Source organism: Leptinotarsa decemlineata, unplaced genomic scaffold (assembly GCF_025532065.1).
Source record: "Leptinotarsa decemlineata unplaced genomic scaffold, Ldec_3_MD MMD2_tig00000882_RagTag_RagTag, whole genome shotgun sequence".
NCBI classification, from domain to species: Eukaryota; Metazoa; Arthropoda; class Insecta; order Coleoptera; family Chrysomelidae; genus Leptinotarsa; species Leptinotarsa decemlineata.
Genome location: NW_027412556.1, coordinates 11,412,143 through 11,432,838, shown reverse-complemented (window position 1 = coordinate 11,432,838; position 20,696 = coordinate 11,412,143). Strand labels below are relative to the sequence as shown.

The 20,696-nt window shown below is 37.9% G+C and overlaps 1 protein-coding gene across 1 annotated transcript in view; it reads right to left on the bottom strand.

Annotated features, from left to right (window-relative positions):
- LOC111515843 (ATP-binding cassette sub-family C member 4-like) overlaps nucleotides 1–14,138 on the bottom strand; it is a 28,915-nt gene extending 14,777 nt beyond the window's left edge. The window contains exons 1-3 of the mRNA XM_074174992.1: nucleotides 13,906–14,138; nucleotides 8,146–8,379; nucleotides 5,533–5,963 (exon numbers count right to left, since the gene is read on the bottom strand). Of these exons, the coding sequence (XP_074031093.1) occupies nucleotides 5,533–5,963; nucleotides 8,146–8,379; nucleotides 13,906–13,982 (742 nt within the window). The 5' untranslated portion in view covers nucleotides 13,983–14,138. The remainder of the gene's footprint in view (nucleotides 1–5,532; nucleotides 5,964–8,145; nucleotides 8,380–13,905) is intronic.
- Between the last annotated feature and the right edge of the window lie 6,558 nt (nucleotides 14,139–20,696).

Genomic DNA, 20,696 nt, shown 5'->3' with positions numbered 1-20,696 from the left:
TCATTTAAAAAAGATATTTTTAACTTTTCAGTTCGATGTTCTTCAAAAGCGTGTTTTTTAGTTTTTTAAACTATATTTATTTTTAACTTCAACGCCCTGTATTTCATAAACGAAGCAACTTCGGGCATACGTTTGTGAATTTTTTTTTCCTCAAAACGATCTCACGAATCACCCTCTGAAGTTCCGTACCGTAGTTAGGAAACACCCTGTAGGTACATTCGAAATGGAGGCAGTAGAGCCAAAAGAAGAAACTCGACAATTTTAGTTTTTGACAAATATTTCAAAAACAACCATCGATATTTTTGATCTGAGAAAAGTTAATTTCAGTTCCCCAAAATAGAAAACTTATCTTCAATTTGACAGACCTTGTAGGTCTTACCGTTTCCGAGATAGCAATGAAAGGATCAGGTGAAAAACGGCCTGTGTATGAAGTTCCATTATTGAAACAATTGGAATGAATTATGATAAATAGTGAATATACTTATATTGTTCAGCAAGTATTTTCGAGGAAATATTGTTATTCGCATAAAATATTCAGAATTTTCATTATACCTACTGATTTCCATCGGGTAGCGATATTTACCATTCATTAGGCAGATTTTGCATTCCCTAGTTGACAAATCCTCCAAAACTGAATTTTAATAACTCTCTTATCAGGTGATAGGTGGAAAATCATAAAGAAATCACAATCCTTCCTCTGTTTCTATTCATATGAATTGAAAAGTTTCAAAATCAGTCATATTCATCCCAAAACCAAATATCTGAATTTTTTCCCAGATTTGCCTGAGCTGTTACCAAGAAATATACTCACAATATTTTGTTGAATTTTATATTTTATCTCTAGATTCACCTCTCAACACTTTCTATAGCCCTTGTATACCTACATTAGTAGTACATTTCTCAAGTGAAATACGGTTTGCGTGTCTTGCAATTACTGTTGCTATGCACGATTTGATTACATATATTATTAGGTAGAAAATTTGCATTTCGATGAAATAAATTGTTTTGAATGCCTCAGAAATAGCGTTATTCTATGAACAATAATCACTAACCAATCACTTTTTCATATTGAATTTTATAAAGAGACTGTTTCCGTTTCACAGAATTGAAACTTTTTCGAAAGTAGGAAGATTCGGTTCAAACAGTTTTATTTTCTTCACTGTTTTCTTCACTTCTCGATTTGATGAAGATGATATTAATAATAATATCAATAACTGGTGCAAAACCGAACCGGCAGCCCAGGCGCACCGGGAAGGAGAACACTATTCTTCCTCCGGTGCCGGGGTCCACTGGGCTAACCTCCCGGTGAACCCAACACTTGGTTCCTAGCAATCGAGGAAGGGGCCCACACAATCGGCCCGCTCGGAGGGGTCAGAAGCCAGGTGGTGGGGCCCATAACGGTGATTTGTCTACCGATGACAACCCTGACAATGACAACGGACGCTTCGATTGGACGCATGAGCTAAGAGATAGCCCTATGCATTGCTACGAGAGTAGTGAGCCCGCACGAAGAGGGTACATGGCGAGATTACATGCTCTGTGGTGTGAAACACATCCGGAGAATGCCGCCTTTTCCGCCCAAAATCTTAGGGATTACGTATTCTATCTTCGGCGGCAGTGCTATATAGCTCCTCCTCAGCCTGCTAACGAAGAGGTAGAAGTGATAGTTCTACCACCCGTTGGCACAGCTGGAGAGGAGACTCGCATCATGCCACCAATGAAGTCAATCAAAACACGCAGGGCGCTTCACAGAATTAGGCCCCTGAAGCTACAAGAACTGGCTTGCTTGGATGCGGAGGTTCATAGTGTTCTAACAGAAGAGGCCTTGCGGTTCGGAAGATTGAACGGCGTGTACACAAGATGGAGGCTAAGATCCCTTCGGCGAGACAACATGCGTCTCGTATCCAATATGTGATGGATAACAGGGCGGCCTACAGGCCCTTCACGCCTGCAGTGCGGCAAGTAGCCGCAAATCTACGACGTATCCATCACATTTTACGTCAAGGCGTGCTGCTGACCACCAAACAGCACTGCCTTGATAGGATACGAATGCCAATGGCTGCTAAGAAGTCACTAGCGAGGCGAGCGAGAAGTATCGCGGAAAACCCAAGATTCCGCGAGAAACCTTCTCGCTTATTCCGAGAGCCTCCACGTGTTGTGGATAATCCGCCGACCGCTGATCAGGTGGAATCCTTCTGTAAAGATATCTATGAACAACCACAGCCACTCAACTCAGATACTCCAGCCCTAGCGCATTTCGAAGCTTCGAGAGCTTCGACAGCCTGAGTTCAATGAACTGCGCAACCCGATAACCCCGGATGACGTTCGAAGAGCCCTTGTGGGTTCCAAGAACTCTGCTGCTCCAGGCCCAGATGGAATGAACACTTATTGGTGGAAAAAACGACCAAGCACACACCGCCATCTGGCCAGAGTTTCCAACTCATGGCTAGATGGAGAGCAGCCGAATACAGATTGGTTTGTCGAGGGGCGAACCGTTCTCATCCCCAAAAGCGGAGATTTGTCGATTCCTAAGAATTACAGATCGATAACGTGCTTGAATTCGTGTTATAAGTTGTTAACAAGTATCTTATAGACACGAATACTCACAGCAGTTGACCGAGTGTTCGAACGGATATATGATCAGCGAGGGTCGAAGAGAGGAGTCGCTGGATGTAAAGAGAACCTGCTCATCGATACATGTGTAACGCAGGACTGGATACAATATAAGCGTAACCTCTTTATGACCTGGATCGATTACCATAAGGCATTTGATACAATTTCGCATGAGCTCATCTGGCATTTGCTCAGATGCCTTGCGGTACCCGACAAAATAGTGAGATGCATTGAACAACTGATACCACTTTGGCGAACTCGCTTCACCATAACATCTGGTCAAGCCAGAGTCCAAACTGGGTGGGACACATTCAGAAGAGGTGAATTTCAGGGTGATTTTCTCAGTCCCCTTCTCTTCTGCATCTCACTAATGCCATTATCCGTTGCGCTCAGTAATACTCGAGGGCACCCCCGGAAACCGAAGACACAAGGTCACCCATTTATTTCATATGGATGATCTTAAACTGTATGCTTCTGGAGAGAAAGATCTCCATCAGTCCTTGAGGGTGGTGGAAGAGTACACGCATTTTATCGGTATGAAATTCGGGATAGACAAATGTGCAATGGTCCATCTCAAAAGAGAATTATGCGGGGACTACGTAGAGGATGTGCAGCTCGTAGATGAAAGCATCTTACACCATCTCTGGATGCCGGAAAGAGGTATATTTACCTCGGAGTGGAACAACGCCACTCACAAGAGGTAACAGCAGTGAAAAACATAGGGAAAACGAAGTTGACACAACACATATGCCTGCCGTTCCAATCTTACCCTACTCGTTTGGAGTAATGAGTGGACTCGGGAGGAGCTATATCAACTCGACGTGAAGACTCAAAAAATGATGCCTCTCTTTAGGAGTTTGCATCCCAAATCGTCCGTTCCACGGTTGTTCTCCCACCAAAAACAGAGAGACTGTGAACTTTTGCGTTTGGAGTGTCTACATGACAGGATGGTACAGGATACAGCCTGTAAAGTCGTCAGGAGTTCGTATCCATTTCTCTGCATGGTCCGTGACCATGAGAGAGCAGGAGAGAGAGGAGGGAGCATGAGAGAGCAGGAGAGAGCAGGAGAGAGCATTTCTCTTTAGGACAGCTGCCCGAGCATTTCGACACTGAACGAGGTGACCACAACTCTGTCACCGAGTTGGAACCCGTTCAACAAAAGGCTCAGATAAAAGCTGTAGAGATCACCTTACTTCTACGGAAATACAAAGATAAGCCAATGCATGGGGTCTTCTTCAATAATATTGGAGACCTTGGCTTACCAAAGCGCCTGAAGTTCGCTTTTCACAGGTCGAGTGGGGTGAAGTCGGAAACGGAGGGGTTTATCATGGCTTGCCGGACGGTGTCTTCAACACCCTAGTCTATCGCAGTCGAATGATGGGTATAAAGGTTCCTGACACAAGGTGCAGGGCCTGCCGCGAAGCGCCCGAGACCCTAATGCACTTGCTATCAGCATGTCCAGCATATGCGGTCTCGGTCTATATCCATCGACATAACGCGGCCCTAAGAGTTGCTATATTACCATCTACGGCACTCTTACGGTATTGACGATACACCGGTGTGGCTCCAGGGGATATTGAATTCGTTATGGGGAACGAAGAGTGCCGAATTTATTGGAACTTTTCATTTCCCGCCCTCAGGCTCATGCAAGCTAATAAGCCTGATGTAGTCCTTCTCGACCACCAGAGCAAAACGATATTTATCGTGGAGTTTTCGCTCCTGGCGAGACGAATATCGTCCGAAAATAGGAGAAAAAAAGAATGAAATATCAAGATTTTCTCTTCGAACTCCGCAGACTCTATCCAGGCCAGTCTGTCGAGATGGTTGTTCTGATTATTGCAGTCCTTTGTGGAATGTGATAGCGACCTACTAGATAGATTAGTTTCGTATTTTCGCATTTATGACGATGTATCTATGTAGTTGTTCGTAAAATTATGTTTTTGCTGACAACTGGTTTATTTTGGGCAAAAAACCCAAGAGACATTTTTGTAAAGAAAGAAACAGGCTATCGGAAATTTCAAATTTTGATGTCATTAGCAATTGATGGTTTCTTACGGCGCCAAGATTTGGATTCATACGTCAAATATGATATAACTGGCCGATACTTGATGAAAATCCATATTAAAACTAATTAATACAGTTTACTGTATGATTTTCACTATAAAAGGTTATACAAAAACCGCGACACGTGTTTCGCCATGCAATAGCTTTCTCCAACGTTAATAATTTTCTTAACGCTTGAGGAAGCTATTGTGTCGTGATTTTTATGAAATTATAGTGAAAATCATATAATAAACTGTATCAATGAGTTCCATTCGTCAAAGACTAAAGTTCATCATCGAAATCTTTATATGACCTAGCATCTTCAGCCATCATTATAACATCGTTGTATAACCTTGTGATGCACTGTTTGGAACCTTTGGTGTAGTAATGAATATTACTGGAGTTTTTTCCAACACCAAACCGTTATTTCAACACCTGGACACGTGTTTCGATCACTAAGTGATCATCTTCAAGAGGAAGATCAAAATTGATGGTGTTGGGAAAACACTCCAGTAATATTCATCGTTATATGAGATAAGATTATCAGAACTATTATGATTTGGCATGTCACAAGAGCAAAAAAAACGAGTTGCCTACAAATACGGCAACTATTATTACTTCTATAATGATACAATGTTTTTTTAACGTTCACTATATACGTTCGAGTTTTATCATTTGAATTTCGGTTTTCTGTACTGTTCGCATTGTATTGTCTACATTTTTGAAACGAAATTAGTATTTATATTGCCTTTCTCATATTACTTTTCCACTAGTATTGTTTGTCGATCTCTGGAATTGGCAATTACCATCAATGTATTTATAGAGCCTTAGTAGTTGAAAAAGTTCATTAGAAAAATGTTCAGAGGAAACACTCACATTGAACCAGAAACATCGCCAACAAAAAACCAGTACCAGAGAATACAGAAACTCCTATCCTTGAGTATATCAGATAACAAACAACCATGGCTTCTATGAGGTATATCCAAGCATCATTCAAGAGTACAACCAACTGTTCGAAAGCAAACACATCTTTGGTGATTAGAGTCACAACTTTTCCCATGGTAGTTTCAGTCAGATGATGAGAGCCAAGCCTCAGAGCTTTCCTGTAGATCAGAGCTGTGAGGGCTGTTCTGATTTTGATGCCCTCTTCCGTTACAAACTGATAGTAGTTCTGGTAGTATATTATTTCCGATACGTTTAGACCAATCAACAGAACTATATAGATGTAGAGGTCGGACTCAGTTGGCCTAGCATCGGCTGGTTGGAAGTGTGCAAGTATTTTGCTCATTATCGCCGGTTGTATAAATCTAAAATAATACAGAAAATCTGTAAATACAAGGCTCAGTACCAATGAATTAATATTATTGTGCATTGAAGGTTAATGTGTCGACCTAACAAACCAGGCAGGGTGCAAAGGCATGGATCAATGGAAGTTATCCATTGGATACACGTCTGAATCTTTCTTCTCTCAATCTGGGCCAATTCAGACTGAAAAACTTACCAACCTCAATCGAATCGAGCAAAGCAGAAATTTCGGAATATGTGGAGGAACGAATATCTAACATATGTGATGGAATCGTTCGATTTTCACTAGACGGTTGATCTTTCTCTTGAAGATGATCTGATCCAAACACGTGTCGAGGTGTTAAAAATAATGGTTTGGTGTTGAGAAAAAACTTCAATAATATTCAGTTCTACAAAAACGCAACACGTGTTTCGCTATGCAGTAGCTTCTTCAGAAGTGTCTTTATTTTACTAATATCTTAGGAATACGAACAATATATCTGAGCTATGAAGTGAGCACATGTGAAAAAGAAATTACTCTTAACCTTCATGGTATATTATCGAGGGTCTCAACTGATATTGCAAATGTCTCTGCTGACTTTTTCTTCAATGCGGGTACTAGTGCTTTAATCAATCACTCTGTATCAAACTTGTCCCTGCCATGAACAACATGAGGTGTATACTAGATAGCATCATTACTTACTCCATTAGTATACTTGATGGATCAATCACTTTTACAAGAAAGTTTTCCAGATATATTCAAAACAGCCTCAATAATTCTGTTAAAAAAAAGCTAATGAATAATAAATAGAAAATTATGGGCAGATATCTTTTTTGAAGTCGCTATCTGAAATCTTTGAAAAAATACTAGCCAATCGTGATAGATCCTTCCTATAATAAATGTGATAGTCACGTGACTATGTGATAGTCACGTGGAGTTAGGAAAGAAAGATCTACCGAAACGACTTCCCGCTTTTTGTTTATTCATGTTTTGCAAAAAATTGATGATGAAAATTATGTTGTATCCCTTCTATTAGACCTATTAGACCACTACCAAATCTCATGCTGTCATGATATTTGGTAGTGGAATATGAAGATTTTCATTCCGAAAAATGTCCTGTGAAACACCATAACTAGATATGCTGACGACAATTACAATAGCAAAAAATAGTATTGTCAAATTAAAGACTGAATTGATCAGAGTTGTTGAAGAATTTGTATCCTGGTGTCGACGTTATTCATCAATAATCAAAAATAAGACAATGACAATGGATTTCTATCTCCAACGCCCAATTTCCAATACGATACATGATGAACTGGATATCAAACTATCTGGGAAATTAAAATTTTTTGGGATCGCACATAGATATAGTCAGCTCGCGTGGGAAGAACACATAGGCGATGTCTGTAAAAAAACTCAATAGATCTGATTTTGCAATTTCACAAATGAAGTTTCGTCTAGACAGGTCTAGACGACAGCGTACTCCCACATATCACAAAATATTCTCTGTTGGGGCAGAGCTACAAAAATAAATAATAAGATTGATTTTTCAATTAGGATATTTGAATAGTTGTTGACCAATTATGATTCAAAATGAAATCTCAAGTGGATTCTGTATATACAGGGTGTTTATTGAATATGCGGCAAAAAATCAAGGAACTATTCCTTGAACTATTCTAATAATTATTGTAATCATCATCATAAATATCATTACATATCCTAAACTTACATATGATAAATTGAAGGGTGAATACCGAACGTACTCCCCATTAGTTTTGATAAATATCAGTTCAGCAAAATGGAAATTGTACAAACTGTACAAAATGAAACCAACAGAATTGAAGACAAGATTTTGACAAAACCTTTAAAAAATAAACTGCTCACAATATTTCTTGTATTTTGTCCAATTTGTCCAATGAAATGATTAATAAATATTCTATTCTATAATATTCGTTTCTATTCCATTCTTTTCTATAAAAAATGATATTTCACATTTTTGAAAATTTTTGAAATCAAAATGGTATAGTTCATCCACTGCATTCGATAAAAATAAGAAAGTTATTGGATATCATTTAGAGAAAATCCCACTAAGAAAAACTTACGGAAACCTGGTAACCAGGTGAAGGTGAAGTGCTGTGGACCTATAATATGGTTCAGCTTCATGAACAGATATAAAATAGTGATGGATAATCAACAGTACTCACATCAGAGCTATTTTGACAATCAACTGCATAAGTCCTAGAAGAAAATATTGTCTTCCAAAGCAGTAAAACAAAGCCCTGTATAGAGAAGGCTGTTTAGTTCTCTTCTGCTGCCGATTCCAGATCTGTTCGAATTTTTCTCCCAGTTTTTTGGAAGAAAAGTTGGGCAAAACATCATAAATGTCATTGTCTTCCAAATCTCTCTTGAGACTTTTTCTGAACAGTGGAAATGTAAAACTGCAAAAAATTTGAAGTTGAATGTTAGTGGTCATTTCGAAAGCGAAAAATGTTCCTGAATTAATTTTCAATAGTGAAAGAAATGTTTTGGTATCTAATTTTCAAAGGAGGAGAAAATTAAGAAAACTGTTCAGAAAATCAAATACAGTGCATTTCTTCAATGTCTCCCCCCTTTTATTTTTTGAAAGGGTCAACTCGAAAAATTTAAATTTGAGATGATAAAATTAATGCATGAATACTTTATTCTGAAGTAAAATTTACAGATGAAACTTTCAAGATGGCGACCGGGCGCCATATTTGGAGGAAATTGCATCCAAATTCAAGACTACCGGTAGTGTATATAACAAAAAGCCCCGGGTCATCCGTCCATTCCGGAAGAACAGCAAGTGCAAATAATTGATGTGATGTTTGTTTGAAGGTGATTGACAATGTTTCATGATGAATTTCACTAGTTCGGACTTCCATTGTCTATTATATAAAATGATTTGAAATCCCTGAAACAACTAAAAAATAAGAATTGAAAATGAGTAGCTGAAAATAACAATTATATTAACCAAAATAAACCTGAAATGAAATCATAGTGAAATAAAATACAAGTGAATATAGAACAATTGAATAAATAAAAATAAAGAAATGAAAAAAGAAAGAAAATAAAAATAAAAAGTGTAGAGATTTCAAGTCACGTTAGTTCACGACGTTTCGATTGTTAGTATCTACAATCGTCTTCACCCGAAGACGATTGTAGATACCTAATTTCCAGAAAAAATGAACGTTTGGGCGGGAGTATTGGGAAATCATATTGTAGGACCTCTATTTATAGATCGAAATCCAACAAGGGAACTGTATTTGAGTATGCTGGAAACTACTGTCCACTCGTTACTGAAATCTTCGAAGCGAATCCTAATGAATTCGATATGGATATTGTATTCCAACAATATGGAGCACCACCACATCACTTCAGACACGTAAGAAACTATTTGGATACTACTCTTCCCGGTCGTTGGATTGGCCGTCGAGGTCCTACAAAACAGCCAGCCCGCTCACTATATTTGCACCTTCGGACTTTTTTTATGGAGCTGTTTGAAGCAAAAGGTGTACGAAACTGAACCTGCTCCAATATTGGATATACGGCAGAGAATGATAAATTGACGTTACTATGTTCGAAAAGGTTCGGCGTGAAATATCGGATATGCTGGTCATATCAATTTGCTCTAAATTGTCTAGTGTGGTCTTTATTTCAAGACACAAGACTGCGGAAAGTGTTGAGTGAAGATGTTTTGTTAAATACCTATTACGCACTTATTCACTCCCATATAGCATATGGTACAATATTGTGGGGCAGTTCCACCAATTCAATGGAAGTCTTCAAACTCCAAAAAAGGCTGTTCGAACTATTGCGTTTGCAGGTTACAAAGACCACTGTAGGCTACTTTTCCAAAAATACAGTATTATGACATTACCCTCCTCATATATATATATATATATATATATATATATATATATATATATATATATATATATATATATATAAATAGATAAGTACTCTTTGATCATTCCCATATTGATTTCAATTTAAGAGCCACCGGTATACAGCTGTTTCAGCCTATTGGGCATCGTCAGTACCGGGCAGGCGGTCCAATCAACCGACAACTGCGGTAGCAGAAATTTGGGAAGCTAACCTGAAATGCCATCGGAAAACGAATGTTGGTCAAACCACCAACACTGACATAAAAACTTGGCAAGTTGACTTGGGTGTCACACCAATAGGTGGTTCCACTTATGTTTCGCTTGCGTTTACGCAGCTATTTTTATCAAGTACTTTCTTGGTTTTTTCTCATTTTGTCTTCAATCGAGGACCGCCTGCCCGGTACTGACGATGCCCAATAGGCTGAAACAGCTGTATACCGATGGCTCTTAAATTGAAATCAATATGGGAATGATCAAAGAGTACTTATCTATTCATTTTTTGATTTTCATGGAATTATTTTCCAGCAGCTTGACTGCATTAACCTTTCTAGATTTCATATCATTTCTAGAAACATGTGGATTCGTTTTCCGATGGCATTTCAGGTTAGCTTCCCAAATTTCTGCTACCGCAGTTGTCGGTTGATTGGTCAAACCACCAACACTGACATAAAAACTTGGCAAGTTGACTTGGGTGTCACACCAATAGGTGGTTCCACTTATGTTTCGCTTGCGTTTACGCAGCTATTTTTATCAAGTACTTTCTTGGTTTTTTCTCATTTTGTCTTCAATCGAGGACCGCCTGCCCGGTACTGACGATGCCCAATAGGCTGAAACAGCTGTATACCGATGGCTCTTAAATTGAAATCAATATGGGAATGATCAAAGAGTACTTATCTATTTATTTTTTGATTTTCATGGAATTATTTTCCAGCAGCTTGACTGCATTAACCTTTCTAGATTTCATATCATTTCTAGAAACATGTGGATTCGTTTTCCGATGGCATTTCAGGTTAGCTTCCCAAATTTCTGCTACCGCAGTTGTCGGTTGATTGGTCAAACCACCAACACTGACATAAAAATTTGGCAAGTTGACTTGGGTGTCACACCAATAGGTGGTTCCACTTATGTTTCGCTTGCGTTTACGCAGCTATTTTTATCAAGTACTTTCTTGGTTTTTTCTCATTTTGTCTTCAATCGAGGACCGCCTGCCCGGTACTGACGATGCCCAATAGGCTGAAACAGCTGTATACCGGTGGCTCTTAAATTGAAATCAATATGGGAATGATCAAAGAGTACTTATCTATTTATTTTTTGATTTTCATGGAATTATTTTCCAGCAGCTTGACTGTTCTAGATTTTATATATATATATATATATATATATATATATATATATATATATATATATATATATATATATATATATATATATATATATATATATATATATATATATATATATATATATATTTTTAATATCTATAATCGTATTTAGGTTATTGATGTTTTGTTGACTTTGATGGTTCATACTGTATATTCAGTGTTTCTGAACGTAGTCAAATAAAGTATGTCTATGTCTATGTCGACAAGTTCAAGGCAACCATTTCGAGCATCTCCTGAACTGACCTGAAGCTTATTACCTCATATTATATAGTCCAATTCAGTCAGGCATTTATTAAAAGTTCCGCCATTTTGAAGTAGCGGAAGATATTGACATTATATTCTAGGGTTGTGGAGAATTTGTCAGGAGCTTCAGAAAGATGTGTCACAAGACCCTTCCTTTCCATTCAATTTTTTCTCATATGGCGCCCAGTCGCCATCTTGGAAGTTTCATCTGTCAATTTCACTTCAAAACAAATTATTCATGCATTAATTTCATTATCCCAAATTTACATTTTTTGAGTTGACTCGTTCAGAAAATGAAAGGGAGGGGGCACATTGAAGAAATGCACTGTATAAGTCACACCACATTTTCATTCTCAATTCATTCAGGTCCTATGATTTTATATTCCATGCTATACGAATGAAATCAAATATCACAGTAAATCTATTCAATGTAATTGATCTCAATACGTCTGATACTTTGTAGTATTCAAATGAGTTTGTAGCAGAAAAGTGAACTGAGGAATTGGAATTTCACAATTTTATCAGTTTTTCACAATCAATAATAACCGAAAAATGTTTTTTTAGCTGCCCATATATGCGGTATGTTATTGAGCGCTACCTATTTCTGAATTTAAATGAAACAAAATATGTGAAAGATATCGTCGAAATTTTTTATTCGTTTGAAAGACATATTGATACCATTATGTGTAGAATATTACATCGTACAAATTTTAATGTCTGAAATTGCTTTTTTGGGTAGAACACATCTGAAACGTTAAATTTTCCATAACTCTGGCGCATAAATCAGGCTCAAGTTGGCAAAAGGCATGAGTTATGATAACTTTAAGGATCGCTGTAGTTTGTGACTTATTCGCATACACCTGCGACTTGAGATAAACCCACAAGAAAAAGTCTGACGAGGTCAAATCGCTTGATCTCGGTGGCTAGTTCATAGCACCTCCATGTGAGGTTATCATGCCCTCAAATCGCTCGTGCAGGATATCCAATGTGGCACGAATGTGGCATGAGCTGTGTGGCACGAAATGCCGTCCTGTTGAAACCACATGTCGTAGATGTCCAGATTATAAAATTCAGGCCAAAAGAAGTTGGTGGTCATTGACCTATAGTGACCGCTATTGTCAGTGATAGCCTGGCCAACGTCATCCTCAAAGAAATAGGGACAGCCAGCCCAAAGTCTACACCAAACAGTGACTTTTTCAGGATGTAATGAACGCTCTGGAATCTCATGTGGATAGGAATCGTCCCAAATTCGACAATTTTGTCTGATCACGTACTCATTCATCCAGAATGGGCCTCATAGCTGGAAATGATTTTTCGATGGGAGTTAAGGTCAGTTGTCAACTGCTCCAGAGCCCATTCAGCAAAAACACGTCGTTGTCTATTGTCGTTTACCTTCAGTTCCTGGGTCAGTTGCATTCTATATGGGTGCAGGCCCAAAATTTGCCAAGTTGTGGTCTGCGGCAGATGGAGTCCTTGTGAGCGACGCGAAATCGACTGTCTCGGATTCTCCTGCACACTCTCGCAGACAGCTGCCTTATTTTTTGTCAGTTATTGCGTTTTGTTAACGTACAGGTGTTACTCTATCGTTTACTGAACCAGTGGTCTCAAATTCATCCACCACATTACGAGAAGTCCTCACGGTAGGACGGTTATGGAGCCCGTCAAATGGCCGAAGCGCGCGGTACGATGTTCGAACAGAACACCCAGTTTGATGAAACAATTCTATTATTTGCACGGGGTGATTTGGCAAAATAGACTGAATAAATAACAGTTAATCTGACAGATGTAGCTTCAGCAAGGTGGCGGTTACCAATTGTCAGATTTCATAAGTCTCTGTTGAGATACCCAGAACGAATATTCACTGTTATTGGAATTCACTGAATCACTGATGGTATAAACAATTGAAGGATTGTATGCAGTCAGTTAACTACTTCAAAGTTCAACGTCGGAACAACTCAATTTTGCATCAATGAAGTTTCATGTAAAAACTAATTTGGATTTTCTGTCTGTTCGTTTGTCTCTACTGCTTTGTTTTCTTGGACAGTAGATTTCCTCAAGATAATATATTCTTCAATCGTATTCAGAACCACCTGAATTGAATTGAAGGGGGTGTCTATTCAGGAGAGGTTATTTTCAGTTTTAATGTGAATCACCAGAATTATAATGAGGTTACCTTAATTATTGATTTCAGTTCAAATTCTCAAAACATTTTTTCAGTGAAGGAAATTAACAGAAAACATAGAAATTTGTTTTATGAATTTTCTTCAGGGTCACTTGAGAAAAATCCACATTTGAACACTCTTGAAGGTCCCAACATTTGATAATATTATAAAAGCACGGGATGTTGATCCCTGTTCATGAAGACGCCAAAAGAAAACCTCATTCAATACATACCATAACAAAATTTTCCCATCTCTTATATCTAAACACTCACGTGAATGTAACAATTGAGAAAAAAGTTGCGTTTTCTCGAGGATTCCTTTTCCGTTCTCTTCTTGTATACAAGTTCATGATTCTATAGGTTGCTAGCTAGTTTTCACATTGCTGTAATTTTTTCAACAATCACTTATTCGTTCAACATGAAGGTCGATTAGAAATGAGTACATGTGTTCGTAAAGTGTGGTAACTGGGGCGTTTTCAAACTCAACTCAAAACTTGCAACGCAACAATGGTTTTATACGAGGTAGGTACTTATCAATGATAAATGATGCAAATAATTTTAATGAGTTATGTGCTATGAGTTATTCTGTCTTTCGTTTTGTACGATAAGGACTAATTACTATAATTACCATACGTAAGCCGCATGTTGAACATTTGAAAAGAAAAGATAACCTAATTTTTGTTTCTAAGAAAATTCTCCTTGCCTTTTGGTTGATACATTTTCTGTTCTTCGATTGTAGAGTACCCCGGGAACGATCTCCATGGAGAAGTATGAAGGATGTTGATTAAGCGGTTTTTTTATGCTCCCTTTGAAATATCAAGTGATTCACTCTTGATCTTACTATCTCGCCGTTTTACTTTCGAATCTGTTTAAAAATCTGTTTAAAATCTGTTGAGAACTTGTGCGAGCTAAGGACTAATGAGGTCTTACCTTTTTAACGTGTGATTCATAACACGGTTGCAGAATCATTCCAGCTTCAACCAGATAAATTCTCTTGAAAAATATCTGGTCGAGGCGGGAATCGAACCCACGATCTTCCGATCGTGAGTCGGGCGCACCACCACCGCGGCTAATTCTACAATGACCTCAGACTTTTGTGCAAGCGCATGAGGCCGGTATCGCCAATGATGACACTATGACGATTACAATAATTACATAACCTAAACTCACATATGATGAATTGAAGGGTGAATGCCGAACGTACTCCCCATTAGTTTTGATAAATATCAGTTCAGCAAAATGAAAATTGTACAAACTGTACAAAATGAAACCAACAGAATTGAAATGTTTAATTAATAATGAAAAGGCACCGATATTTTGACTGCAGATAAAACACTTCATGGTCTTACGTAAATGAAAATGAAAATAAGTAATAACGAATAAAACAAAATGAGCATATCTAATACGTACCTTTAATAAGCTGTAGATTCAAATACCTAGGTACTTATTCAACTTGTGTGCCGATCTCGTTTCTCTTGAAGGAAGTTATGTGAATATTCCTGATAATTGCACACTGTATCAATAGGTACCTACGAAATCATGAACTACAATAGCACCTTCGCGTCTTGTTTTGGTTATTGAGATCTTTATGATGTCAATAATGTCCTTTCAACCAATGAGATTATGGAATTTCAATGTAGGAATTTGTGCTGTAATGAACTTTGTGCATCGATGCTAGGGATGATCATTGTTTTATGACTGAATTGCTGAATACGTACGTGTAAACCATGTATTATTTCATCATTCTACTAATATTGTACATTAAACAAACGTAAAGGTTCATGATTTCGGGCATGCTTTGATGTAATTTCGTACTTATTTAATAATAATAACGAAGACCTTTCGTTGAAACAAAGTATACATATTGTTATCTATTTTATGTATCAGTTCATTGATTTATTGACCTAGGCTAACGATTCATAAATTTTTTCGTTCAATCGAAAAAACCATACATGGATTTAGTGTACTTATTTATTGTTTGAATACTAATGAACATTGACATTATGTTCAGTATTCCTCAACTGCATTTTCGTGAGCTGAAGTAAATATTCCTTGAAACAATGTAACTATAATCAAATTAATAAAATATTTTCATCTGAAGGGTGAATACGTTTATTGAATTATGGAAAGTGTTCCTAGCTTTTCAATGAAAATGATTTTATTGATGATAAGAACGCGTATATCGGATGATGACTAACTATTCCTGATACTAAAGAATTTTTCATTGAATTGACGTAAAAAACAGTGATGAATGGGGTTTATTGATAATATGTATAGGAGTTTTTTCAGTGTGGTGAAGGAAGAATACTCCTGCTCTCCACCGGGTATTAGCAACTCTTAAAACTCCGTCATCATGGTCTGGGATAAATTTTAATATTCTGTCTAGATCCATTTTTGATGACGGAACAATATCCTCTTTGATGATCACTAATGCACCTTGTTTAAGTGTTATTCCTGGAAGCATCAATTTTTCTTTATGATGAAGAATATGGAGGTACTTCCAATGCCACATCTACCAAAAAAGTGAAGGCAACTGTGAAAGAAGCTGAAAACGGTCAAACCGTCAAACCTGCTCATTTCCAGATGAGACGTATTAGGATCAGAAATTGTGGTTAGGGGTTTAAGTGTTGAGTTATGACCAGGGAAGTGTTGAATAATGACCAGGTCGTTAGGGTCTGTGCTCATTGTACACAAAGGCTAAGAATTTAATATCGATTCTATTTGTACTAGTTCTTCATAGCTCAGTATTTGGTTACCAATGACGCGAGCTAATGACGCGAGCTTTGGTTAAACAAGCAAAATGAGAACCATAAGGTGGATGAAAAGTAAATTTTAATCTTCCTTCAGCGAAAGCCTCCTTCTTGATAGTTTAAAAATATTCATCTGAGCCGACGAAATTTGTAGGAGGCACTTTCGAGGTACTTCTGATGCTACATCTACCAAAAAGGTGACGGTAACTGTTGAAGAAGCTGAAAAACGTCAAGTCTGCCATTTTCAGATGAGACGTATCAGGATCAGAAATTGCGGTTAAGGGTTCAAGTGTTGAGTAATGACCAGGAGAATGTTGAGTAATGACCAGGGAAATGTTGAGTAATGACCAGGTCGATAGGGTCTGTGCTCATTGTACACAAAGGCTGAGAATGTAATATCGATTCTGTTTGTACTAGTTGTTCATAGCTCAGTATTTGGTTACCAAAAACGTGAGATGAATGGGATTCAATTGATTTTATACCTGCTTTGGCTAAACCGGCAAAATGAGAACCATATAGGTGGATAAAAGGTGGATTTTATTTTTTATTAAGCGAAAGCCTTTCTCTTAACAGTCTTCAAACATTTATTAGCGCCAACGAAATTTGTTGCATTGCCAGAAACTCTTTCTGAGCAACTAATTCAATATGTGTGGCCTTTGTGGAGTGACAAAGTTCGTCCAAGATCACATCTAAAAACAATAAATGGTTTGATTTGGATTTAAATGAAATGAATTAAAATACTTTCGTCCAAATACCACTGATAAATTTAATTTATACGACCGGTTTCGGGTTTGACCCCATTATCAAGTATGAAACTGAAATCTGAATTTTGAGCTGCAAGGACAGGTATTTGAGAGACAGGATACCAACTTAAAATACCATCCTGAAAATTCTAGGGGTTGTTAAACTCATAAACAGATGCATCTGTTGGAGGCCATGGAAATTAAAATCAATTAAAAACCAGAAGCATATACCCCTAAACCAGCAACTTGATTTATGAAGGTCTCCTCTCTTGAATTTATGAGTTTAACAACCCCTAGAATTTTCAGGATGGTATTTTAAGTTGGCATCCTGTCTCTCAAATACTTTTCCATGCAGCAAACCTGAAAATTCTAATAAAATCAATATTTCAAAATGCAGATTTCAGTTTCATACTTCAAACCCGAAACCGGTCGTATGAATTAAATTCACCCGTGGTATTTAGATAAAAGTATTTTTATTCATTTCATTCATGTGATCATGAATTACCATAAGGAAAACAAGTCATCAATCACACATATTGATTTGGATTACTAGTTTGGAAGGTAGATTACCCATGAATATCTGAGTTTGAGTTTGAACGCCAGCACTTCAAACATTTCGATATGATACTGTAAATAGCTTGTCGAGCCGACAAGATCCAAAAGTGCTGATGAAAAATACAGTATCTGTGGACTCATCATGAGCATCATTAATAATAAATTCTGTAAGTTTTCATTATCAAGGTAATAAGATAGGAAGAGTCATATCATAGTTAAGCAAATAATTAATCTCAAAATATAATTTCCATCTAGAAATATACTCAACTTCCTTGAACTTTTGCATGATGAGTCTTCATTTTTCAGTTTAGAAATTCCGTTAGAAAAAATAGTCAAACTGTACATATTTGGTTAGTAGCAACAATGCACGTTATGAATCCTTATTGATAAGAAAAAGTTACAGAAAAGATGTGTTTGAAATATTCGTTTTTGAGAGACATTTTTTAATTGCATTTTTGACTTCAAGGCGAAAAACGATACTCTTATTATTATTGATTTTTATTTCGATGCGTTGTATAAGAAAAACATAATTTTCATTTGCATGGTGTACAACACAGCTGAACTTGTGGAAATGATTTTCACTTATGGTAGAGAAAACCAGTGTTTGTTAAGAATAACTGAAGTATTCAACCAGAGGCAACTGCAGAGAGAAATGTTAGTCACGTGTACATTCGCCAACTGGTAGCAATGATACATACTTTATCGACTCAGGGAGCTACAGTAACCGGATTATCTCTCAAATATGTATGGAAATCACATAAATTTCATCCATATGGAATGCAAATCCTTCGAGAACTTGGTGACGATGACCCTGAAACAAGAATTGAATTTTGTAAAATTATGATAGGATTATCGCAGAACCTTGGCTCATCAAAAATATTTGCTTTAGTGACGAAATATATACTCATATGCTAGACAGATTTATTGAACTTCGAATAGTTCATGAGCTATGAATTCTGGATACCCTGATTAATCACTTCAACAATAATGGATTCTACACAATTGCATATGCAGATGACATTATTTGCAGACCGGCAAATTTGTGAACACACTGTGCGATACAGCGGACGATGGGCTCAAATTATTAGAAACATGGTGTGAGGAACACTCACTGTCGATCAATCCCAAGAAGACTGAGATAGTCCTTTTCACTAGGAAAATAAATTTATCAGGCTTAAAACCTGAAATCTTCAAAAGCAAACTGAACTTCTCTGAAGAGGTGGAATACCTTGGTACTTTCCTCGACAGAAAGCTAACATGGAACTCTCACCTACAGAGTAGAGCAAAAATAGCATATATGGCTTATGAGCAATGTCGGAGGACAGTGGGACGCAAATGGGGTATTTCAACCCGTGTGGTCACCTGGATCTACACTGCAACAATGAGACCTATGTTAACGTACGGAGCCATTGAATGGGGACCGGAAGTTCTACAAAAAATGGTCATTCAAAAATTATATCAAATACAGCGACCAGCTTGTTCAAACATCACACGTGCCATGATAACAACACCAACCACGGCAATGGAATTGATTACGGGTCTGACCCCTCTGGACCGGTACGTTGGGAAGGTTGCGTTAATGGCCATGTTACAATTGCGCATGGTCGGTGTAAACTTCGAAGTAGGAATGGGTCAATTGAGGCTGGGCCTATGACGAGAAGCGCTTACTGGGCAACCTCTGCTGCAGGCAACCAGTGATTCAATTGAACCCAGGCTTGTGTTTAATAAACCCTACAAAATACAAATAAAACAGGACACAGAGTCAGATGCTACAAATGAAATACGAATATATACAGACGGCTCAAAAACCAAAGAAGGCTCAGGATGTGGAGTGTACTCCAGTTCACTAAGCCTAAGGGTTAAGTGGTGAATGGGAGAAAATACAAGCGTGGTCCAAACAGAACTGGCTGGTATCTCAATCGCCACAAAAGAAATAACCAGGAATAGAATTTCTGGCAAAAACATAACAATCTGCACTAACAGCAGACAAGCCCTATTAGCCTTGAACAGACAACGTGTTATCTCAGGGCTAGTACTTTAGCCAAGAAAGCGGCTGGACTAAGAATTTCAGGACCCAGTGGCACCAACGGCCTGATGACTTTGACTTCGAAACTAGCCAAATTTTACCTCAGGGCTAGTACTAGAGTATCAACAAGATTTAGCCAAAGCCTCGGTAGATAATAACATTATCCTGAGGTGGATTGAAGGGCACGACAGGAGTAAAGGTAATCGTATTGCTGACTCTTTAGCGAAGGAAGCGGCTGGACTAAGAATATCAGGACCCAGTGGCACCTACGGCCTGATGACTTCGACAATTGCGGAACTAGCCAAAGGTTACATTCATGCTCAATCCCTAAAGAGATGAGATGGAATCAAAGGATGCAATCTTGCCAGGATCAACTTGAGCGATCCTGGGAAGCTGGCGCCGAAGAAACATCTGGCGATGACCAGGAAAAAATCTACGCTTAACAGTAGGATTTCTGACTGGCCACTGTCAGAGGAGTGCCCACTAGTCCCATAACATGGGGCTAGTGGAATGAATCAGAGGATCAGAGAGACAGAGGATTTTTGAATTTTCATTTCCTAGAAATTTGAGTATTTGTTCAGAAAAAGCAAAATGGCAAATTGGGTATTCCTCCATCCGGTATTCCTCTTGGTTCAGGCATGAAATGGTTTCGAACTGTAGGCGAATGCAACTCTTTCTTCATAACGACCCACGTCATGAATATCGCGTATGGGAAGCAAGCTGACGGTCTTTTCTGTGCCTTGATTGTTTTGTTACTATCCATCTGTGGATATCTTAGCTATATACCGGGTGTCAACGAATCTATTAAACAAGTCATAACTTCTAGACTATTACGTGTATCAAAACGAGATTTGGTACTGATAAATGGTATGTGGAGAGGAGAGTTTTCACATATTTTTCACTTTCCGGTCACTTCCGGTTTCAGCGGAAATGGCTCCGGTTCTGAATTTTTAAATGGAACACCCTGTATATTGTAACATTTTTGGATTT